This window comes from Scyliorhinus torazame, chromosome 17 (genome assembly GCF_047496885.1).
Source record: "Scyliorhinus torazame isolate Kashiwa2021f chromosome 17, sScyTor2.1, whole genome shotgun sequence".
In the NCBI taxonomy this organism is placed as follows: Eukaryota; Metazoa; Chordata; class Chondrichthyes; order Carcharhiniformes; family Scyliorhinidae; genus Scyliorhinus; species Scyliorhinus torazame.
In genome coordinates, this window is record NC_092723.1 from 87,343,264 (window position 1) to 87,369,081 (window position 25,818).

Here is a 25,818-nt window from a genome sequence, read left to right on the forward strand (position 1 = left end):
CAACGCCCCATGGATGGCCAGTTTTGAGCTGCTCGATTTGTCCCGAATCTTATAATAATAATCTTATAATAATCTTTATTGTCACAAATAGGCTTACATTAACACTGCATTGACGTTACTATGAAAAGCCCCTAGTCACCACATTCCGGCGCCTGTTCGGCACTTGTGGGAGGAAACCAGAGCACCCGGAGGAAACCCACGCAGACACGGGGAGAATGTGCAGACTCGGTGGCCCAAGCTGGGAATTGAACCTGGGACCCTGGAGCTGTGAAGCACCAGTGATACCCACTGTGACCCCTCTTTGACCCCCATGTTTAACTGCTTTTTGAAGCTCTTTGATTCTTCACTCTTCCACCCACCATCTTGTCCCACTCTTTGACCATCCCTCCAAATTGGCCCATTCTTTGAATCCCCCTATGTTGACCCACTCTTGACTCCTCCGTGATGATCCACACTTTGATCATCCCCCAACCCCGCACCACTTTGACCACACTTTGGTTCCTCTAATGCTGACCCACTCTTTGACCACACCCCTCCTCATGATGATCCACTCTTTGAACCGTCCTATGCTGAGTTGCTTTGCCCCCTCCCCCCCCGCCCCCCACATGTTGGCCCACTCTTTGATGACACAGTGATTATTATGTTTGTTATAGCAAAATGGATTAGTGGTTAAAAATTTATTTAAATTAAAAATTAATGATGAAACCTTTCCTTAAAGCTTCAGCCACAATAATGTGAATCTGAGCAAACGTGCTGCTGGTGTAACTTCACCTTGCATTGGGTTGAAAAAAACAAGTTTAAAATGCCTTACTTCCTGAAACACACTCAACCCTCATACTGGGAGGCAAGCTACAATTGGATGCTCTTCCATCTGCTCTATGAAGATGTGACTGTAGTCACTCACCTATCAATCTGTAATATTTTATACATGTCTTAAAACTTATCAATTCTCTCTGTTCAAGTTGTGCTTGTTGCAAACTGGTGATTCAAACATTTAGAATACATTCTTAGTTTGTTCTCTTGGCAACTATTGACTATGACACAGCAAGAAGCCATAATTTTATTCTACAGGTGGCATGAGGAGGCAGGCCGCCCAATCCCGCTTAGCTTGAATAGGGACTGAGCTCTGCTTTGTTGGTGTTCATCGGATTTGCAAACTGAATGACTGAGCTAGTGAGTGACCCAGAGCCACTATTGGAACTTCATCGCAGGTTTGGATAGAGATGGAGTGGGGCGAATATACTGGCAAAAAATAAGACAATCTTATTATAGAACGTTAAAAGTCACTGAATTTGTTGAAAGTTTATTTTAATGAGAGAGAGGCATGTGTGCCAGATCCGCTAGGACCCATTCAGCTTCAATTAACAAGGAATTTAATATTATATCTTTGTATATGGAACAACTGGTCATTAAGTGAAAGGATGGAACAATTTTAAAACAATCTTTTGTGCCAGTTGCATATTAATTCAGAAGTAGAGTTGTTAATCATGTTAAGTGTTTGTATGAATTTGCAACATGAATATTTGCAAACTGAATATTTACTGAATTGTTAGGAATCTGCAATGAACAATTGGAGCGAGGTATATTGTTTGTTACTTTACACCACTGATTCATTTTTCTTCTGTGTAATCTTACATTTTTAAGGAGTAAATAAGCAGATTTAGCCTGAATTATAGTGATTGCCTGCGCGGTATATCCAATGGTTTTGAGAGAACTGGATGGCATGGAGCATATTATTTCAGATGTACAATCTAGTGTTCACCTTGGGTCCACTATTCCACATGCTTTAGACACAAGGTCAAGTTCTTCTTCAGAGGTACATATGGGCATATGAATTAGGAGCATGAATAGGCCATTCAGCTCCTTAAGCCTGCTCCGTCATTCAAGAACATCATGGCTGGTCAGAATGTAACCTTAACACCACATTCCTGCCTACCCTGCCTAACCTTTCACCCCCTTGTCAATCAACTTCAGCCTTAAAAATATTCAAAGACTCTGCCTCAACCACCTTTCGAGGAAGAGAGTTCCAAAGACTCATAAACCTCTAAGAGAACATTTCTTTCCTCATCTCTGTCTTAAATGAGTGACCCCGAGAAGCAGCACAGTGGCACAGTGGTTAGCACTGCTGCCTCACACGCTGAGGACCCGAGTTTGATCCCGCCCTGGGTCACTGTCTGTGTGGAGTTTTCACATTCTCCCTGTGACTGCGTGGGTTTCACCCCCACAACCCAAAAGATGTGCAGGGTAGGTGGATTGGCCAAGCTAAATTGGTTCTTAATTGGGAAAAAAAAGAATTGGGCACTTTAAATTTTAAAAAGAGTGACCCCTTATTTTTAATCAGTGACCCCCTAGTTCTAGATTCTCCCACAGGAGGAAACATCCTCTCCACATCAACCCTGTCAATATCCCTCAAGGTTTTATATGTTTCAATCAAGTTGCCTCTTATTCTTCTAAACTCCAGTGGATACAAGCCCAACCTGTCCAACCTTTCCATCCATTCCAGGTGTTAGTCTGGTAAACCTTCTCTGAACAGTTTCCAACACATTTGCATCTTTCCTGAAATAAGGTGACCAATAATATACACAATACTCCAGCTGTGGTCTCACCAATGCCGTGAACAACTGAAGCATACCTTCCCTACTTTCGTAATCAATTCCCCTCACAATAAACAATAACATTCTATTTGCTGTACTTGCCTTTTGTGATTCATGCACTCGGACCCCAGATCCTTCTACATCTCTCACCATTTAGTTAACATGCTTTGTTTTTATTCGTCCTGCCAAAATGGACCACCTCACATTATACTCTGGTATACTCTGATTTGCTGGATCTTTGCCCACTCACCTAACCTATATCCTTTCGTTGCCTCATGTCCTCTTCAGAACTTACTTTCCCCTACCTACCTTTGTATCACCAGCAAATTTAGTGCAAATTAATTACAATCGGTACAATCATGTTGAGTCCTCAGAACTAATTCCTGTGACACAGTACTCATCACATCCTGCCAACCAGGAAGTTACCCATTTATGCCTACTCTCTGCTTCCTGTTAATTCACCAGACTTTAATCTATGCCAATATGTTATTCCCTACGCCATGAGCTTTCATTTAACACAATAGTGTTTGATGAGGCATCTTATTAAATGTCTTCTGGAAACCTAAGTCCAAGACATCCACAGGTTCCCCTTTATCCACAGCACATGTTACTACTTGGTTGTGGTCTCAACTCTACTTTGCCAACTGCCTCCCATAACCTTGCCTATAAAAGTCTGTCCAACATTAATAAATTGGTTAAAAATGATTTCCCTTTCACAAAACCATGAAGAGTCTGCCTGGTTACCTTAAATTTATCTATATGCCCTGCTAAGCATCATTAATAATCTCTGCTGGAATTTTCCCTATTATGGATATTAGGCTAACTGGCCTGTAGTTTCTCACTTTCTGTCTTTCTCCCTTTTTGAATAATGGAGTTACATTCGCTATTTTCTAATCTAATGGAACCCTCCCCTGAATATAGGAAGTTTTGGAAGATTAAAACTACTGCATCAATTATCTCACTGAACACATCTTTTAAACCCTATGATGCAGTCCACCAGGACCTAGGCTCTTGTCAGCTGACAGCTCCAACAATTTACTCAGTATCACTTCTCTGGTGACAGTAATGTCCTGAGTTCCTCCCTCCCTTCCATTTTCTGGTTTATAGTTGCTTCTGGGGTGTCACTTGTATCCTTTATAGTGAATACCTGCCATCTCCTTATTCTCCATTATTAATTCCCAGACTCACTTTATTAACTCTTTGTTTAAATATCGAAAGAAACTTTTACTCTTTGTTTTTATATTTCTACTCTAATTTTGTCCCTCCTTATTAATCTTTCAATCCTTCATTACTTTTTTATATTCTGTCTAATTTTCTGACTTACCACTCATCTTTGCACAATTATATACGTTTTCCTTAAGTTTGATACTATCTTTAACATTTTTAATTAACCACGGTTGGTGTGTCTTCCTTTTGGAATTTTTCCTTTCTTGTTGGAATGTGTCTATTCTGTGTATTCTGAAATAGCCCCTTAAATGTAACATAGAAACATAGAAAATAGGAGCAGGATGGGGTAATTTGTTCCTTGGAGCCTGCTTCCCCATTCAATAAGATCATGGCTGATGTGGTAGTCACCACTAGCTGTATTGTATGTATTACGGTAAGACACATATGCTAGAGGCACATGGGTAAATCCCTGCCTGCTGGCTCCGCCCAGTAGCCGGCGTATAAATGTGTGTGCTCACCGGTGCTGCAGCCATTCTGGTTCCAGCTACAGGAGGCACAACATCTTTGCTCAATAAAGCCTCGATTATTCCACTACTCTCGTCTTTGTGGTAATTGATAGTGCATCAGCTGATCCTCTATCTCAACATTATATTCCCATGCTGTCCCCATACCCCTTGATGCAGTTAGAGTTTAGAATCTCTCTATTTTATTCTTAAATATATTCAGTGATTTGGCCTCCACAGAATTCCACAAGTTCATCACCTTCTGAGTGAAGACATTTCTCTAACCTAAACTCTGATTTGAAAAAATTATTAATGATATTACCCAGTCTCCTCTCAGATGTTAGTCTTCATCCAATTTGATCCATTGCATGTGATTTCACTGGATACTGCAAACACTATGGACAAGAAAGTTTCATGGCAATAGTACGGAAGGGTTGTGCTCCAGACCTTGCTGTTCTCATAGGCAAATTGTTTCAGTCTAGCTACAACACTGGCATCTACTTGGGAACATGACAAATTGCCCAGGTAGGTCCTGTACACAAGCATAGAATTTCTGCAGAGTCTGCACTCAGAAAGGGCACCCTACCCAGGCCCACTCCCCCACCCTATCCCCCAAAACCCTACTTAACCTGCACAAGCCCAACTCTTATCAGTCTGCTCTCGATTGTCAGTAAAGTGATGGAAGGGATCATCAACGGAGCTCTCAAGCAGCACTTACTCAGCAATAACCTGTTCACTGACACTAAGTTTGGGTTCCGCCATGGCCACTCAGCTTCTGATATCATTATAGCCTTGGTTCAAACATGGACAAAAGCGCTGAATGGCAGAGGTGTGGTGAGAGGACTGCCCTGACATTAAGGCAGCATTTGACCGAGTATGGCAACAAGGAGCCCTCACAAAACTGGAGTCAATGGGAATCAGGGGGGAAACTCTCCGCTGATTGGAGTCATACCTGGCACAAAGGAAGGTGGTTGTTGAAGGTTGATTATCTCTGTTCCAGTACATCACTGCAGAGTTCCTCAGGATAGTCGGCATAAGGAGGGAGGATGTGTTGGGTATTCTAAAAAGCATTAAGGTGGACAAGTCCCCAGGTCCGGATGGGATCTATCCCAGGTTACTGAGGGAAGTGAGAGAGGAAGTAGCTGGGGTCTTAACAGATATCTTTGCAGCATCCTTGAACACGGGTGGGGTCCCGGAGGACTGGAGAATTGCTAATGTTGTCCCCTTGTTTAAGAAGGGTAGCAGGGATAATCCAGGTAATTATAGACCGGTGAGCCTGACGTCAGTGATAGGGAAGCTGCTGGAGAAGATATTGAGGGATAGGATCTATTCCCCTTTGGAAGAAAATGGGCTTATCAGTGATAGGCAACATGGTTTTGTGCAGGGAAGGTCATGTCTTACCAACTTAATAGAATTCTTTGAGGAAGTGACAAAGTTGATTGATGAGGGAAGGGCTGTAGATGTCATATACATGGACTTCAGTAAGGCATTTGATAATGTTCCCCATGGTAGGCTGATGGAGAAAGTGAAGTCTCATGGGGTCCAGGGTGTACTAGCTAGATGGATAAAGAACTGGCTGGGCAACAGAAGACAGAGAGTAGTAGTGGAAGGGAGCTTCTCAAAATGGAGAACTGTGACCAATGGTGTTCCACAGGGATCCGTGCTGGGACCACTGTTGTTTGTGATATACATAAATGATCTGGAGGAAGGTATAGGTGGTCTGATTAGCACATTTGCATATGACACTAAGATTGGTGGAGTAGGAGATAGTGAAGGGGACTGTCAGAGAACACAGCAGAATATAGATAGATTGGAGAGTTGGGCGGAGAAATGGCAGATGGAGTTCAATCCGGGCAAATGCGAGGTATTGCATTTTGGAAGATCCAATTCAAGAGCGTACTATACAGTAAATGAAAAAGCCCTGGGGAAAATTGATGTACAGAGAGATCTGGGTGTTCAGGTCCATTGTACCCTGAAGGTGGCTGTGCAGGTCGATAGAGTGGTCAAGAAGGCATACGGCGTGCTTTCCTTCATCGGAAGAGGTATTGAGTACAATAGTTGGCAGGTCATGTTACGGTTGTATAAGACTTTGGTTCGGCCACATTTAGAATACTGTGTACAGTTCTGGTCGCCACATTACCAAAAGGATGTGGATGCTTTGGAGAAGGTGCAGAAGAGGTTCACCAGGATGGTGCCTGGTATGGAGGGCGCTAGCTATAAAGAGAGGTAGAGTAGATTAGGATTATTTTCATTAGAAAGACGGAGGTTGAGGGGGGACCTCATTGAGGTCTACAAAATCATGAGCTGAATCGACAGGGTGGATAGCAAGAAGCTTTTTCCCAGAGTGAGGGACTCAATTACTAGGGGTCACGAGTTCAAGGTGAGAGGGAAAAAGTTTAAGGGAGATATGCGTGGAAAGTTCTTTACGCAAAGGGTGGTGGGTGCCTGGAACGCATTGCCGGCAGAGGTGGTAGAGGCGGGCACGATAGCATCATTTAAGATGTACCTAGACAGATACATGAATGGGCAGCGAGCAGAGGGATACAGATCCTTAGAAAATAGGCGACAGTTTTAGATAGAGGATCTGGATCGGCGCAGGCTTGGAGGGCCGAAGGGCCTGTTCCTGTGCTGTAATTTTTCTTTGTTCTATTGTGTCCTAGGTCCAACCATCTTCAGCTGCTTCATCAATGACCTTCCCTCCATCATAAGGTCAGAAGTGGGGATGTTCGCTGATGATTGCACATTGTTCAGCATCATTCGCAACTCCTCAGATACTGAAGTAATCTGTGTCCAAATGCAACAAGACCTGGACAATATCAAGGTTGGGCAAGTAACATTCGTGCCACACAAGTGCCAGTTAATGACCATCTCAAAAAAGGAGAGAATCTAACCATCACCCCTTGACATTCAATGGCATTACAATCGCTCAATCCCCCATTATCAACATCCTGGGGGTTACCATTGACTAGAAACTGAATTGGGTTAGCCATATAAATACTGTGGCTACAAGAGCAGGTCAAAGGTTAGGAATCTTGTGGTGAGAAGCTCACCTCCTGACTCCCCAAAGCCTGTCCACCATCTACAAGTTTCCACTTATGCTTGTAATGGAATATACTCCACTTGCCTGGACGAGTGCAGCTCCAACAACACTCAACAAGCTCAACTCAATCCAGGATGAAGCAGCCTGCTTGATCGGCACCCCATGCCTGCTTGATCGGCACCCCATGTCAACATGGTGGCACTGTGGTTAGTACTGCTGCCTCACAGCTGCAGAGATCTGGGTTCAATTCCATCCTTGGGTGACTGTCTGTGTGGGTTTCTCCCCATGTCCGCTGGGTTTTCTCCGGGTGCCCCGGTTTCCTCCCACAGTCCAAAGATGTGCAGGTTAGGTCAATTGGCCATGCTAAATTGCCCTTAGTGTCCTAAGGTTAGGTGCGGTTACGAGGATTGGGCGGGGGAATGGGCCGAGGTAGGGTGCTCTTTCAAAGGGTTGGTGCAAACATGATGGGCCGAATGGCCTCTCCCTGCACTGTGGTGATTCGATGATCCACAAATATTCATTTCCTTTCCCACCGGCGCACAGTAACAGCAGTATGTATCATCTACAAGGTACACTGCAGGAACTCACCTAACCTCCATAGACAACACCTTCCAAACCCATGATCACTATCATAGAACATAGAAAATACAGCACAGAACAGGCCCTTCGGCCCACGATGTTGTGCAGAACTTTTGTCCTAGATTAAGAACAAATTAATCTACACCCCATCATTCTATCGTAATCCATGTACCTATCCAATAGCCCCTTAAAAGGTCTCTAATGTTTCCAACTCATCATCTAGAAGGACAATGGCAGCAGATACCTGGGAGCCCCACTGCCTGGAATCCCCCCCCCCCCCAAGCCACTCACCAACTTGACTTGGAAATATATCACCACTCCTTCACTGTCGCTGGGTCAAAATCCTGGAAACCCCTCCTTAATAGCACAGTGGGTGTACCTATACCTTAGGGACTGCAGTGATTCAAGAAGGCAGCTCACCACCACCTTCTCAAGGGGCAATTATTAAACATAGAACTATTACAGTAGGAGGCCATTCAGCCCATAGAGTCTGCACCAATCCTCTGAAAGAGCACCCTACTTATGCCACTCCCCCACCCTCTCCCTGTAACCCCACCTAACCGATACATCCTAGGATACTAAGGGGCAAATTAGCATGGCCAATCCACATAACCTGCACATCTTTGGACTAGAGCTAGGCAACAAATGTTGGTCTAGCTAATGATGCCCACATCGCATGAATGAATAGTAAAAAACACATTTTTGACCCAAGGTTTTATTGAGACACATTGCCAGTCTGAGCTGATACTGACCATTATTCATTTGAGTCCAAGAAATGTGTGCAGACTGTGCCGTGTAGTCAACACAAGAATTCAGCACCTCATGGTGCTATTTACTCACCTGGACAGGTATGGAGAGGTTTAATGTCTGCCCAACCTTCCCAATAAAGGTCTCCCTCAAGTTGCGAGGCAAACGGATTTTGGGAGCATCTGTGAGAAGAAAAACAGCAAGGCTCTGAATCGAATTTGAAACTGAGAATCTAAAAGGGAGCAAAGTTTGTGTATTTATTGCAGCTTCCATGACTTCAGAGCACACCCCAAACACTTTACAGCTAATCAGACACTTCAAAGTGCTGCCACTACTGTAATGCCAGAAACAGGGAAGCCAATGTATACATCGCAAGTTCTCACAAACAGCATTGAAATAAATCACTAAATTATCTGTTTTAGTTATTCTGGTTGAACAATAAATATTGGATAGAGCACTGTGGAGAATTGCTCTGGAACCTGTTACATCCACATGAAGAGGGCTGGCGTCGCCTCAGGTGAACATCTTATCGAAAGGAATGGCACCTCGGACAGTGTAGTATTCCATCTGTTCTGCATTGGAGTGTTGGCCTTGACTATTTGTTCAGGTCCCTGAGCTATACTATATCGGGTAGCAAACTGGCCATTAATACATTGACACACAATATAACATCTGCCTGTAAATAGGATTAACATAGCGTCTAAATTTCCCTTGGAGCAATCTCAAGTGTAATGAGAATGCTACTTAATTGGGAATCTTGGATCAGCGGTTAGCACTGATGCCTCACAATGCTCTGGACCCGGGTTCAATTCCGGCCTTGAGTGACTGTGTGGAGTTTGTTCGTTTCCCGTGTCTACGTGGGTTTCCTCCGGGTGCTCCGGTTTCCCCCCACAGGCCAAAGATGTGCAGGTTAGATGGATTGGCCCTGCTAAATTGCCCCTTCGTATCCAAAAAGATTAGGTACGGTTACCGGGGTGGGGTGGGGGTGTGGGACTAGGTCGGGTGCTCTTTCCAAGGGTCGGTGCAGACTTGATGGGCCAATTGGTCTCATTCTGCACAGTACTGTAGTGATTCTATGATCATGGGAAATAAAATTTCACTGTGATAAGTTGATTTCAGTCTTTAAAAAAATCTTCACATTAAAAAGAATTGAATTGTGAAGTACATTACAGAATAGCAAGTTAATCAATGCCCTGTAGGTTACCAAATGGCAATGTGATATACTGATAGCATTGGATGGCAAGGTGCATCACTGGCTGGCAGCTTTGTGGCCCGTTGGGTGGTAACAGGTGACTGCGAGGTCATTGCAAAATGACATGCAAGTTCTATGCTGAATACATATCCGTTGATGATCCAGATGTCTTCTGAGACAGCTGAGGTTACATGTTCTCCCTGACTCAGGAATCTGTCACAGAATCTTTTCTTCACACCAACACTTGTCACTATCAGTCTGCTGGGAACGGGGAAATGTGACACCCTTCCAGTCCCTTTGCTTAGGAATGTTTTTCAGCCAAATGCTTTAATTCAATTACTAGTTAACTCTTCACTTACCGATGGGCTGCTTGATTAGCACTAGCTCTGGAAAGACAGTAGTAGCAGTACCACCGTTGCCGTGAACTGCTTTAACCCGAGCCTGAATCTTGTCACCTTCATTCAGATTTTTAATCACCAGGACAGTTTTTGTAGTCACTTCCTTATTAACAGCGACCCAGGTTTCAGCTTAAAAAAAAGAATCAATAGATCACCTCAGCTGTGTGTCAGAGACTTACGATAGAAAGTAATATCCAGATACATTTGTGAAACCTTAGTCCCATTTGCTTAAGAGCGTGCAAACATATCCAGGGAATCAGCAGTAAATAATAGTTACACTTGGCTAGAGTTCAGATACAGGCCGCAGGCACTCACTGTATATACAGCCATTGATTGGTGCCAGTTACGTAGGAACATTCAAACAGCAGTTTAGCATCTTGAGCTTGTTCCCATTCAAAGAGATCAATAAATTCTGTATCCTAACCCTGACTACCTGCCTTGGCTCCATAATCCTTATTATTCTTGCCCAGAACAAATATATTAGACAATCTCAGCAGGTCTGACAGCATCTGTGGGGAGAGAAAGGAGCTAACATTTCGAGACTGGCTTCTCAAAACTTAACCCTTTTTACTCAGAAACGTTTTGGTGAATCTGCATTGCACCCCATCCAAAACCAACAGACGCTGACCAGAACTGCTTAGTCTGAGCTTTATATAACTGCAATATAACTTTGTATTCAGTTTTCTTTAGATAAAGGTCAACAATCTGTTGGCCTTTTAAATTAATTGTTGTCCTTCTCCACCAACTCTCTGTATTTGAACTCCAAAATCTCTCTTTCGTTAAAGTTCCTACTTACTCACTGATGCACGATCAATTGCACAAAGATTAAAGTTGGGTACAACTGTGGCTTTATTACAGTCAGATGCGTGGCCTCCTGCTGCAGCTGGCGAAATGGCAGGGCACTGGAGGTCATGCATATTTATACAGTTCTCCGTGGGCGGAGCCAGCCGGCAGGAGCTACCAGCGAACCTGTAGTGCAGGTCCTGCCTTACATCTCCTATTACAGTGGTTCACCACATTCACCATTTAAAAAAATACTGAACCATTTTTCTTGGGTGCGAAATAATGTCCTCACAATCCCTCACTCTGGACTCCATGGTGGGATTGAACTAAATGGGAACAAAGTCCCATAGCGAGCGTGTTTAACTGCATGTTTCCAGGTGCTCGCAGTGCCGAGAAACGCAAGGCTATAAATTGGCACCCGGGTTGGATAGGGGCCTCAGTGGAATGCGCGGCCGAGACCGCACATAGCCCCATTTTGTGCACTTGAGGAACTCCACTCACTGAAACGCCTCAGTGTAGCGAGAGATTGGGACTGCATTTAAAAATGGTGTCCCAATCTCTGGAGCCCCTGAAGCGACCCCTGACGCCCCCCCCCCCAAAGCCCCAATGCATTATAAGAGGGGGACCAGCAGGTCCTGGAGATTTGTCTATTTTTAATGGTTTTACTGAATCTATTTAGTTCCTGCTCCTGTATTTATTTTAATTTTCCTTGTGGCTCCTCTATTTTTACCTCATTGTTGATTGTGATGGCAGCCATTTTGAGATTTCCAATTATGATATCACCTGTTTGTTCACAGTCTCCTTAGCCACAATCTTCATCATTGTGTTGTCTTTGATATCCTCCTACCACTTTCTCTATACCATGTGGCTGTTCTTCACCCCTCCCAGTTTATAAGATTACTGAAACAAGAACAGAAAAACTGCTGGAAAAACTCAGCATGTTTGGCAGCACTTGTAGAGAGAGAAACAAGAGTTAACATTTTGAGTCTGTGTTGGATATTAAACCGTAGCTGTGAGATATTGCAACAAGCTGTAGAAACCGGAGGAACAAGAGGCAGGCGACCTGATGGGGGCTGGGACGCAGGGTGTGGGGCCAGGATGGCAGGGTGGGGGGCCAAGGTGGCAGGGTTGGTGGGAGGCTGGGGCGGCAGGGTGTGGGGCCGGGGTGGTGGGGGGGGGGGGGGGGGGGGGGCTGAGGCGACAGGGTGAGTGGGGGGCCGGGCAGCAGGATGAGTTGGAGAGGTTCGCATTGAGGCACTATCTGCATGGGATTCTTTTTTTAAAAGGGGGTTAAGATGGAGGAGGAAGCTCACAATCTAAAGTTGTTGAACTCAATGTCCTGAGGGCTGTAACATGCCCAACCGAAAGATGAGATGCTGATCCTCCAGTTTGCGTTGGGCTTTACTGGAATATTGCAGCAAGTCAAGGATGGGCATGTGGGCAGGAGAGCAAGGTGCTGAGTTAAAATGGCAAGAGACAGGAAGGTTGGGGCCATGCTTGTGGAGCGAGTGAAGGTGTTGCCCATAGCAGTCACCCACTCTGCATTTACTTTCCCCAATATGTCCAAAGATGTGCAGGTTAGGTGGATTGCCCCTTAGTGCCCAATTATTAGGTGGGGTTACAGGGGATACTGGGATGGGGTGGAAGAGTGGGTCTAGGTGGGGTGCTGTTTCGGAGGGCCGGTGCAGACTTGATGGGCCAAATGGCCTAGTTCCGCACTGTAGAGATTCTATGTACAGGAGATCATATTGAGAGCAGTGGATACAGTAGATGAAATTGAAGGAAGTGTAAATGAAGCTGCAAGGAGTATTTAGGGCCTTGAATGGTGAGGAGGAAGGAGGTAAAGAGACAGGTGTTGCACCTTCTGCGATTCTAAGGGAAGGTGCCATTGGAAGGGAATTGGACTTGATGGAGAGGTGGGCCAGGGTGGCATGGAAGGAGCAGTCGCTGCGGACTGCCGACAGGGGGATGAGGGGAAGATGTTTTTCGTGGGAGCATCATTCTGGAGTTGGCAGAAATGGCAGAGGATAGTACTTTGAATTTGGAGGCTGGTGGGGTGGAAAGTGAGGACAAGAGGGACCCTATCATGAGGGAGGGGAAGAGGTGAGGACAGAGGTGCGGGAAATAGGTTGAACCGGTTGAGTGGTCTGTCAACCACGGGTTGGGGAGGAACTTCGGTTAAGGACAAAAATAAACTTGGCAGAAGTGCCATTTTCAAAAGTGGCATCATCAGAACAGACAGAAACAAAGAAACTGGGAGAGGGGAATGGAGTCCTTACAGGAAGCAGGGTGTGAGGAGGTGGAGTTGAGGTAGATGTGGAGATCGGTTGGATCCGAATGAATCTCTAATGTTTTTTGCTTTTATAGAAACTCTTTCTTTCCGTTTTATAATATCCCATTTCTTTTGATTGTTTTAATGACACAAGCAAAGGTTTTGTGTTTTCAAAGCTCTGGGCAGGTCTTGTATTCTACCAAATATTTTAAATACCTCTCACTGTTCATCTGCGGTTTGTCTGTTAATATTTCTGCCCCGTCTACTGTGGTCAATTATTTCCTCATCTCTTCAAAGTTAACCTTATTTAAATAGAAAATTTTGGTTTGTGACTCACTATCTCCCTCTCAAACCGAATATGGAATTCAATCATGCTCACTGTTGACCAGGTGCTTACTTACTGTTAGCTTACTGACTAATTCAGGCTCATTACTCATCACTAAAGTCTCAAACTCTTGTTGGGGATCAGGGAACTGTTCTGAACATACACAATCACTTTCCTGCCTTTGCAACTCTTGTTCAAGAGAAAGATCCCCAGTCAATGTGAAAGTTACAGCCACTCGATTTTCCCAACCCAAATTTCCCATGTTTAAGTATCCGGCTACTTCATCAGTGCATGCATTGATGAGATCAGCAGATAACCTTCCACAAGGCATCGCTTGCTTTGGATCAATTGTACCTCGAGGTTTACTGCTGCCTGCTCAAACTTACTGAAGCTGTATTGCTCTTCATCAATCTTGCTTCTCATCCTTTCTGACATTCTATGTATTTTTGAGACACCGATATGCTCTATGGCATTTATCCCCCAATCAGGAGCTGAGTCTCAGTGAGGGCCACAATGTCACACAATAAGCTGAATTTGTGTTCTTGTTTCACACATTATATAGAAATCTTTATCAGCCAATAGATTTATACCTGGCACAAAGGAAGATGGTTGTGGTGGTTGGAGGTCAATCATCTCAGTTCCACGACATCACTGTCGGAATTCCCCAGGGAAGTTGTCCTAGATCCAATATCTTCAGCTGCTTCATCAATGATCTTCCCTCCATTGTAAGGTAAGAAGTGGGGATATTTGCTGACAACTGCACACTGTTCAGCAAACTGTGGAGGCTAACTCACCTCCTGACCCCCAAAGCCTGTCCACCTTCTCCTAGGCTCAAGTCAGGAGTCATGTTGTGGAGATGCCGGCGTTGGACTGGGGTGAGCACAGTACGAAGTCTTACAACACCAGGTTAAAGTCCAACAGGTTTGTTTCAAATCACTAGCTTTCGGAGCACTGCTCCTTCCTCAGGAGTGTAATGGAATACTTCCCACTTGCCTGGATGAGTGCAGCTCCAACAACACTCAAGAAGCTGCCACTCTGTGCTAGTGGTGGAGGGAGTGAATTTTGATGGTGGTGGATGGGGTGCCAAACAAGCAGGGCTGCTTTGTTAAACTGGAAAGAGTGCAGAAAAGATTTACTAGGATGTTGCCGGGACTTGATGGTTTGAGTTATAAGGAGAGGCTGGATAGACTGGGACTTTTTTCCTTGGAGCGTAGGAGGCTTAGGGGTGATCTTATAGAGGTCTATAAAATAATGAGGGGCATAGATAAGGTAGATAGTCAACATCTTTTCCCAAAGGTAGGGGAGTCTAAAACTAGAGGGCATAGGTTTAAGGTGAGAGGGGAGAGATTCAGAAGGGCCCAGAGGGGCAATTTCTTCACTCAGAGGGTAGTGAGTGTCTGGAATGGGCTGCCAGAGGTAGTAGTAGAGGCGGGTACAATTGTGTCTTTTAAAAAACATTTAGATAGTTACATGGGTAAGATGGGTAATAGAGGGTTATGGGCCAAGTGCGGGCAACTGGGACTAGCTTAATGGTAAAAACTGGGCGGCATGGACTGGTTGGGCCGAAGGGCCTGTTTCCATGCTGTAAACTTCTATGATTCTATGATTCTAAGCTCGACGTCATCCAGGACAAAGCAGCCCTGCTTGTTTGGCACCCCATCCACCACCATCAAAATTCACTCCCTCCACCACTAGCACAGAGTGGCAGCAGTATGTACCATCGACAAGAGGCACTGTAGTAGTAACTCCCCAAATCTCATGCGATAGCACCTTTCAAACCCACAACCTCTACCTAGAAGGACAAGGGCAGCTGATACCGGGGAAAATCACTCTTGGAGGTCACCCTCCAAGCTACATCTTGGCTTGGAACCATTCTTTCACTGTCGCTGGGTCAAAATCCTGGAACTCCCTCTCTAACAGCACTGTGGGTGTACCTACACCACATGGACTGCACTGGTTCAAGAAGGTAGCTCACCACCACCTTCCCAAGGGCAATTAGGGATGGGCAATAAATGCTGGCCAAGCCAGAGACACCCACATTCTATGAAAGAATGAAACACAAAGCTGTTTGTATGACGGATGCTGTTTTTCCGATTTTCTGTACATGCAATCTCAAATTGGAGACACATAGCACATAGAACACACAGTGCAGAAGGAGGCCATTCGGCCCATCGAGTCTGTACCAACCCACTTAAGCCCTCACTTCCACCCTATCCCCATAACCCAATAACCCCTCCTCACCTTTTTGGACACTAAGGGCAATTTAGCATGGCCAATCCACCTAATCTGCATGTCTTTGGACTGTGGGAGGAAACCGGAGCACAGGAGGAAACCCTCGCACACACGGGGAGAACGTGCAGACTCCGCACAGACAGTGACCCAAGCCGGAATCTAACCTGGGACCCTGGCGCTGTGCTATCCACGTGTGCTACCGTGCTGCCCCATCATTAGAAAAATGAAAATCTTAAATCAGTCAAATCCAAATCTGAATCAACAGACAATCATACAAAGCAACTCCCCAAACACACACTAATTTCACCTGATCTTTCAGAGAATGCTGCTTAACAAGTTCGGATCGCAGGCGTGAATGTATATAACTCGCCTTAAGGACAAAAGATAAGATTACTTTATTTAAATGTTTGCCCTTCAGATCTGAGAGCGGTCAGGGCACAAGTTGTGGATGACTCAACTGAGAGTTCAGATCAAACAGATGAGATCTCTGCTGTCCATAATCATTATCTAAAAGTAGCGGCTAATAGCTTTAACCCATTAACTGCGCGAGGTTCTGAGCCAGTGCTATGAGCAAAGACTGTCAGTGGTTTAAAGGATTGGATCTTATTCAGTGAGATTCCAAGTCCTGTCCTGTGTTGGCCTGACCCTGTTATCCAGACTGACCAACCTAACTGCAGTTCCTTCCAATCACCTTCCACAGTCCCAGGCTAACCCCACCCCCCTCCATTACTCAGGCTAAACCCCTCCATTACTCAGGCTAACCCCCTCCATTACTCAAGCTAACCCCCTCCATTACTCAGGTTAACCCCCTCCATTACCCAGGCTAACCCCCTCCATTACTCAGGCTAACCCCCTCCATTACCCAGGCTAACCCCCTCCATTACTCAGGCTAACCCCCTCCATTCCCCAGGCTAACCCCTTCCATTACTCAGGCTAACCCCCTCCATTACCCAGACTAACCCCCTCCATTCCCCAGGCTAAACTCCTCCATTACCCAGGCTAAACCCCTCCATTACCCAGGCTTAACCCCTCCATTACCCAGGCTAAACCCGTCCATTACCCAGGCTAACCCCCTCCATTACCCAGGCTAACCCCCTCCATTACCCAGGCTAACCCCCTCCATTACCCAGGCTAAACCCCTCCATTACCCAGGCTAAACCCCTCCATTACCCAGGCTAAACCCCTCCATTACCCAGGCTAAACCCCTCCTTTACCCAGGCTAAACCCCTCCATTACCCAGGCTAACCCCCTCCATTACCCAGGCTAAACCCCTCCATTACCCAGGCTAACCCCATCCCCCTCCATTACCCAGACTAACCCCTTCCCCCTCCATTACCCAGGCTAACCCCACCCCCTCCATTGCCCAGGCTAAATCCCTCCATTACCCAGACTAACCCATTCACCCCCCATTACCCAGGCTAACCCCACCCCCTCCATTACCCAGGCTAAACCCCTCCTCCTCCATTACACAGGCTAAACCCCTCCTCCTCCATTGCCCAGGCTAAACCCCTCCTCCTCCATTACCCAGGCTAAACCCCTCCCCTCCATTACCCAGACTAAACCCCTCCTCCTCCATTGCCCAGGCTAACCCCATCTCCCTCCATTACCCATGCTAACCCCACCCCCTCTATTACCCAGACTAACCCCTCCCCCTCCATTACCCAGGCTAAACACCTCCCCCTCCATTACCCAGGCTAAACCCCTCTCCCTCCATTACCCAGACTAAACCCCTCCTCCTCCATTGCCCAGGCTAAACCCCTCCCCCTCCATTACCCAGACTAAACCCCTCCTCCTCCATGGCCCAGGCTAAACCCCTTCTCCTCCATTACCCAGGCTAAACCCCTCTCCCTCCATTACCCATGCTAACCCCAACCCCTCCATTGCCCAGGCTAAACCCCTCCCCCTCCATTGCCCAGTCTAAACCCCTCGCCCTCCATTACCCAGGCTAAACCCATCTCCCTCCATTACCCAGACTAACCCCTCCACCTCCGTTACCCAGGCTAAACCCCTCTCCCTCCATTACCCAGGCTAAAGCCCTCTCCCTCCATTACCCAGACTAAACCCATCCCCCTCATTACCCAGACTAACCCCACCCCCTCCATTACCCAGGCTAAACCCCTCCATTACCCAGACTAACCCCACCCCCTCCATTACCCAGACTAACCCCACCCCCTCCATTACCCACGCTAACCGCACCCCCTCCATTACGCAGGCTAACCCCACCCCCCTCCTTCACTCCATGGTAAGCTGCAACCTGCAATGGTGCCTGATTAGACCTCAATGGCATTAGCCAGTGGGCAATGTGGAGATGTCGCCGTTGGACTGGGCACAGTAAGAAGTCTTACAGCACCTGTTTAAAGTCCAACAGGTTTGTTTGGAATCACTAGCTTTTGGAGCGCAGCTCCTTCATCAGGTTAGTCAAGTGTGACTCCCGTGTGCCATTAACCATTGTGAGCAGGTATTGATCTTCTCTTCTCAATGTCATTTGGTACATTAGGATGAGGAGTGTGACTCACAGTTTTCCTTGCGATATTCCACAATGTAGCCTGCCAATCCAAAGGAACCAATGTACTTGGGGGGGTCCCAGTGGAGAGTGAGTGAGGTGCCAGTCACATCTTCCACTGCCAGGCCCATGGGCTGCCCCTCGGGCACTACAGAGGGAATAACAGATGGCAGTAGTTAGAGCACTCTAATTCATCCACACAGTTTTAGACAGTGGTATATCAAAACATGCATCTGGAGAAATTATTTCAAATCACATCAAACGATCCACAGTCAAATGGAAGCATAAGGATAGAAATAAAACAAAAGTTAGATATCGAGAAATTCACAGAGGTCGACAGTGTGGCGGAAATAAAGTGAAATAAACAGTAGCACTGAACACGAACAGGCACAGAGCTAACTCAACACTGCCATGCACTGGCATTTGGTGCTGATCTCTCCATCTCCGGCCACTCACTTACCCTCTTTAGCAATCTTTGGTTCCTCGGACATGGCTGGACCGTCCGGAGGAGAGACTAGACAGTCCGGGGAGAGAGGCTGCAGAGTCCGGGGGGAGAGGCTGCAGGGTGTGGGTCGGGAGAGAGCTGTGTCCGCAATGGGACTGCGAGGACACAGCGGTTTTTATGGAGATTCAGGATCCGCCCCCAGAGGCGCGTAAACCGGGAACCAGAGTCACCCCGGACTGGAAACTAGTCCCAACCCAACCACCCCCACTCCCCCACACCCCCACAGACCGTCACTTCCCCATAGACCCCCACTCCCCCACAGACCGTCACTTCTCCATAGACCCCCACTCCCCCGTACACCCCCACTCCCCCACAGACCGTCACTTCCCCATAGACCCCCACTCCCCCACACCCCCACAGACCGTCACTTCCCCATAGACCCCCACTCCCCCACAGACCGTCACTTCCCCATAGACCCCCACTCCCCCACAGACCGTCACTTCCCCATAGACCCCCACTCCCCCACACCCCCACTCCCCCACAGACCGTCACTAACCCAGAGACCCCCACTCCCCCGTACACCCCCACCGCCCCCACACACCCCACACTCCACTCCCCCATACACCTCCACTTGCCCATACAGCCTACACCCCCATTCCCCCACTCCCCCATACACCAGCACTCCCCCATACACTCACACTCCCCCACTCCCCCATCCACCCCCATACACCCCCACTCCCCCATACACCCCCACTCCCACACTCCCCCATCCACCCGCACTCCCCCATACACTCACACTCCCACACTCCCCCATCCACCCACACTCCCCCATCCACCCACACTCCCCATCCTCCCCCATACACCCCCACACCCCCATCCACCCACACTCCCCCATACACTCACACTCCCCCATCCACCCACACTCCTCCATCCACCCACACTCCCCCATCCACCCACACTCCCCCATCCACCTACACTCCCCATCCTCCCCACTCCCCCATCCACCCACACTCCCCCATACACTCACACTCCCACACTCCCCCATCCACCCACACTCCCCCATCCACCCACACTCCCCCATCCTCCCCCATACACCCCCTCTCCCCCATTCCCCCATACACCCCCCACTCACCCATACACCCCCATAGACCCCCACTCCCCCATACACCCCCACTCCCCCATATACCCCCTCGCCCCCATACACCCCGTTCCCCCATAGACCCCCACTCCCCATACACCCCCACTCCCCCAGACACCACCACTCCCCCTTACTCCCCCACTCCCGAATACACACCCACTCCCCCATACACCCCCACTCCCCCAGACACCCCCACTCCCCCTTACTCCTCCACTCCCGAATACACACCCACTCCCCCATACACCCCACGCCCCACTCCCCCACACATCCCCACTCACCCATACACCCTACACCCCCATTCCCCGACTCCCCCATACACCCACACTCCCCCAGACACCTACACTCCCTCACTCCCCTGTACACGCCCCTCCCCCATACACCCCCGCCCCCCCCATACTCCCCCATACACCCCCACTCCCCCATACACCCCCACTCCCCATACACCGCCACTCACCCATACACCCTATACACCCCCCTCCCCCATACATCCCCACTCCCACATACAACCCCTCTCCACCAAACACCCCCACTCCCCCATACTCCCCCACTCCCCCATACACCCCCACTCCCCCATACACCCCCACTCCCCCATACACCCCCACTCCCCCATACACCCCCACTCCCCCATACTCCCCCATTCCCCCATACACCCACACTCCCCAATACACCCCCACTCACCCATACACCCTACACCCCCATGCCCCCAGACACCCCCACTCCCCCAGACACCCACACTCCCCCATACACACCCTCTCCACCATACACCCCCACCCCCCATACTCCCCACTCCCCCATACACCCCCACTCCCCAATACGCTCCCACTCCCCCATACACCCCCACTCCCCCATACACCCCCACTCCCCCATACACCCCCACTCCCCCATACACCCCAACCCCCCCATACTCCCCCACTCCCCCATACACCCACACTCCCCAATACACCCCCACTCACCCATACACCCTACAACCCCATGCCCCCATGCCCCCAGACACCCCGACTCCCCCATACACCCCCACTCCCCCATCTGCCCACACTCCCTCACTCCTCCATACACCCCTACACCCCAATACACCCCCACACCCCCACTCCCCCATACTCCACCACTCCTCCATACTCCACCTCTCCTCCATACACTCCCACTCCCCCATACACTCCCACTCCCCCATACACCCCCATACACCCCCACTCCCCCATACACCCCCACTCCCCCACACACCCCAACTCTCCCATACTCCCCCACTCCACCATACACCCCCACTCCCCCATACTCCCCCACTCCCCCATACACACCCACTCCCCCATACACCCCCACTCCCCAATACATCCCCACTCCCCCATACACCACACTCCCCCATACACCCCCACTCCCCAATACATCCACACTCCCCCATACACCCCCACTAGCCCATACACCCCCACGCCCCCATACACCCCCACTCCCCAAAGCACCCCACTCCCCCATACACCACAACTCCCCCATACACCCCCACTCCACCATACACCCCCACTCCCCATACACACCGACTCCCCAAAACACCCCCACTCCCACAACCTCCCCCACTCCCCTATACACCCCTACTCTCCCAGACACCCCCATTCCGCCATAGACCCCCACTCCCCCAGACACTCCCACTCCCCCATATACCCACACTCCCTCACTCCCCCATACACCCCCTCTCCCCCATACACCCCCACCACCCCATACATCCCCATTCCCCCATAGAACCCCCACTCCCCCATACACCCCCACTCCCCCATACACCCCCACTCCCCCATACACCCCCATTCCCCCATACACCCACACTCCCCCATACTCCACCACTCCCCCAGACACCCCCACTCCATCATACAACCCCACTCTACCATACACCACCCACTCCCCCATACACCCCCACTCCCCCATACACCCCCACTCCATCATACACCCCCACCCCCCATACACAGCCACTCCCCCATACACCCCCACTTTCCCATCCACCACCACTCCCCCAAACACCCCCACTCCACCATACACCCCCACTCCCCCATACACCACCACTCCCCCATACTCCCCCACTCCCCCAGACACCCCACTCCCCCCTACACACCCACTCCCACATACACCCCCTCTCCCCCATACTCCCTCTTACACCCCCATACACCCCCACTCACCCATACACCCCCATTCCCCCATAGACCCCCACTCCCCCAGACACCCCCACTCCCCCATATACCCACACTCCCTCACTCCCCCATACACCCCCTCTCCCCCATACACCCCCACCACCCCATACATCCCCATTCCCCCATAGAACCCCCACTCCCCCATACACCCCCACTCCCCCATACACCCCCACTCCCCCATACACCCCCATTCCCCCATACACCCACACTCCCCCATACTCCACCACTCCCCCAGACACCCCCACTCCATCATACAACCCCACTCCACCATACACCCCCACTCCCCCATACTCCCCCACTCCCCAATGCACCGCGACTCCCCCATACACTCCCATTCCACCACACCCCCCCACTCACCCAGACACCCCCACTCCCCAATACACCCCCACTCCCCAATACACCCCCACTCCCCGATACACCGCCACTCCCCGATACACCGCCACTCCCCGATACACCGCCACTCCCCCATACACCCCCACTCCCCAATACATCCCCATCCCCCATACACCATCACTCCCCCATACACCCCCACTCCCCAATACATCCACACTCCCCCATACACTCCCACTAGCCCATACACTCCCACTCCCCCATACTCCCCCACTCCCCAAAGCACCCCACTCCCCCATACACCACAACTCCCCCATACACCCCCACTCCACCATACACCCCCACTCCCCATACACACCGACTCCCCAAAACACCCCCACTCCCCCATACTCCCCCACTCCCCTATACACCCCCACTCTCCCAGACACCCCTCTCCCCCCTACACACCCACTCCCACATACACCCCCTCTCCCCCATACTCCCTCTTACACCCCCATACACCCCCACTCACCCATACACCCCAATTCCCCCATAGACCCCCACTTCCCCAGACACTCCCACTCCCCCATATACCCACACTCCCTCACTCCCCCATACACCTCCTCTCCCCCATACACCCCCACCACTCCATACATCCCCATTCCCCCATAGAACCCCCACTCCCACATACACCCCCACTCCCCCATACACCCCCACTCCCCCATACATCCCCATTCCCCCATACACCCACACTCCCCCATACTACACCACTCCCCCAGACACCCCCACTCCATCATACAACCCCACTCCACCATACACCCCCACTCCCCCATACTCCCCCACTCCCCAACGCACCGCGACTCCCCCATACACTCCCATTCCACCACACACCCCCACTCACCCAGACACCCCCACTCCCCAATACACCCCCACTCCCCAATACACCCCCACTCCCCGATACACCGCCACTCCCCGATACACCGCCACTCCCCGATACACCGCCACTCCCCCATACACCCCCACTCCCCAATACATCCCCACTCCCCCATACACCACCTCTCCCCCATACACCCCCACTCCATAATACATCCACACTCCCCCATACACCCCCACTCCCCCATACACCCCCACTCCCCCATACTCCCCCACTCCCCAAAGCACCCCACTCCCCCATACACCACAACTCCCCCATACACCCCCACTCCACCATACACCCCCACTCCCCATACACACTGACTCCCCAAAACAACCCCACTCCCCCATACTCCCCCACTCCCCAAAACACCCCACTCCCCCATACACCCCCACTCCCCCATACTCCCCCACTCCCCAAAACACCCCACTCCCCCATACACCCCCGCTCCCCCATACCCCCCCACTCCCCAAAACACCCCACTCGCCCATACACCACGACTCCCCCATACACCCCCACTCCACCATACACCCCCACTCCCACAAACACCCCCACCCCCCAAAACACCCCCACTCCCCCATACTCCCCCACTCCCCAAAACACCCCACTCCCCCATACACCCCACTCCCCCATACACACCCACTCCCCAAAACACCCCCACTCCCCCATACTCCCCCACTCCCCAAAACAACCCCACTCCCACATGCTCCCCCACTCCCCAAAACACCCCACTCCCCCATACACAACGACTCCCCCAAACACCCCCACTCCACCATACACGCCCACTCCCCCATACACCCCCACTCCACCATACACCCCCACTCCCCCATACACAGCCACTTCCCCATACAACCCCACTCTCCCATCCACCACCACTCCCCCAAACACCCCCACTCCACCATACACCCCCACTCGCCCATACACACCCACTCCTCCATACACCCCACGCCCCACTCCCCCACACATCCCCACTCACCCCTACACCATACAGCCCCACATTGACCCCCACTCCCCCATACACCCCCACTCCCCCATACACCTCCACTCCCCCATACACCCCCACTCCCCCATACACCCCCACTCCCCCATACACCCCCACTCCCCCATACACCCCCACTCCCCCACACACCCCAACTCCCCCATACTCCCCCGTACACCCCCACTCCCCCATACTCCCCCACTCCCCCATACACCCCCGCTCTCCCAGACACCCCACTCACCCATACACCCCAACCCCCCCCCCCACTGGCCCATACACCCCCTCTCCCCCATACTCCCCCATTCCCCCATACACCCCCACTCACCCATACACCCCAATTCCCCCATAGACCCCTACTCCCCCATACACCTCCACCCTCCAATACACCCCCACTCACCCATACACCCTACACCCCCACTCCCCCAGACACCGCCACTCCCCCATTTCCCCCACTCCCCAATATACCCCCACTCCCCCATACACCCCCACTCCCACATACACCCCACGCCACACTCCCCCATACACCGCCACTCACCCATACACCCTACTCCCCCATTCCCCGACTCCCCCATACACCCACACTCCCCCAGACACTCACACTCCCTCACTCCCCTGTACACGCCCCTCCCCCATACACTCCCACCCCCCCATACTCCCCCACACCCCCATACACCCCCACTCCCCCATACACCCCCACTCCCACATACACACCCACTCCCCATACACCGCCACTCACCCATGCACCTGACACCCCCATTCCACGACTCACCCATACACCCACACTCCCCCATCCACCCACACTCCCTCACTCCCCTATACACCCCCCTCCCCCATACATCCCCACTCCCACATACACCCCCTCTCCACCATACACCCCCACCCCCCCATACTCCCCCACTCCCCCATACACCCTCACTCCCCAATACACACCCACTCACCCATACACCCTACACTCCCATTCCCCCATGCCCCCAGACACCCCCACTCCCCCAGACACCCCCACTGCCCCATACACCCCCTCTCCACCATACACCCCCCCATACACCCCCACTCCACCATACACCCCCAGTCCCTCATACTCCCCCACTTCCCAATACACCCCCACTCCCCCATACACTCCCACTGCCCCATACACCCTCACTCCCCCATACACCCCCACTCCCCCATACACCCCCACTCCACCATACACCCCCACTCTCCCATACACCCCCACTCCTCCATACACCCCCACTCCACCATATACCCCCACTCCACCATACAACCCCACTCCCCCATACACACACACTCTCTCACTCCCCCATACACCCCCACTCCCCCATACACCCCCACTCCCCCATACACCCCCACTCCCCCATACATCCCCACTCCCCCATACACCCCCACTCCCCCATACACCCCCACTGCCCCATACACCCCCACTCCACCGTATACCCCCACTCCCCCATACATTCCCAATCCCCCAGCCACCCCCACTGCCCCATACACCCCACGCCCCAATCCCCCACCCCCCCCACTCACCCATGCACCCTACACC

The 25,818-nt window shown here is 50.6% G+C and overlaps 1 protein-coding gene across 2 annotated transcripts in view; it reads right to left on the reverse strand.

The window, feature by feature from the left end:
• LOC140393989 (myosin-binding protein H-like) overlaps positions 1-18,980 on the reverse strand; it is a 242,394-nt gene extending 223,414 nt beyond the window's left edge. The window contains exons 1-4 of one of the 2 annotated variants that reach the window (XR_011935798.1): positions 18,796-18,980; positions 18,349-18,483; positions 10,182-10,349; positions 8,724-8,812 (exon numbers count right to left, since the gene is read on the reverse strand). Coding sequence is in view for 1 of the 2 variants with exons in the window: in XM_072480715.1 (XP_072336816.1) it covers positions 8,724-8,812; positions 10,182-10,349; positions 18,349-18,483; positions 18,796-18,826 (423 nt within the window). In the remaining variant the exon portion in view is untranslated. The remainder of the gene's footprint in view (positions 1-8,723; positions 8,813-10,181; positions 10,350-18,348; positions 18,484-18,795) is intronic. The other variant, XM_072480715.1, reaches the window with a different exon arrangement.
• Positions 18,981-25,818: the final 6,838 nt, after the last annotated feature.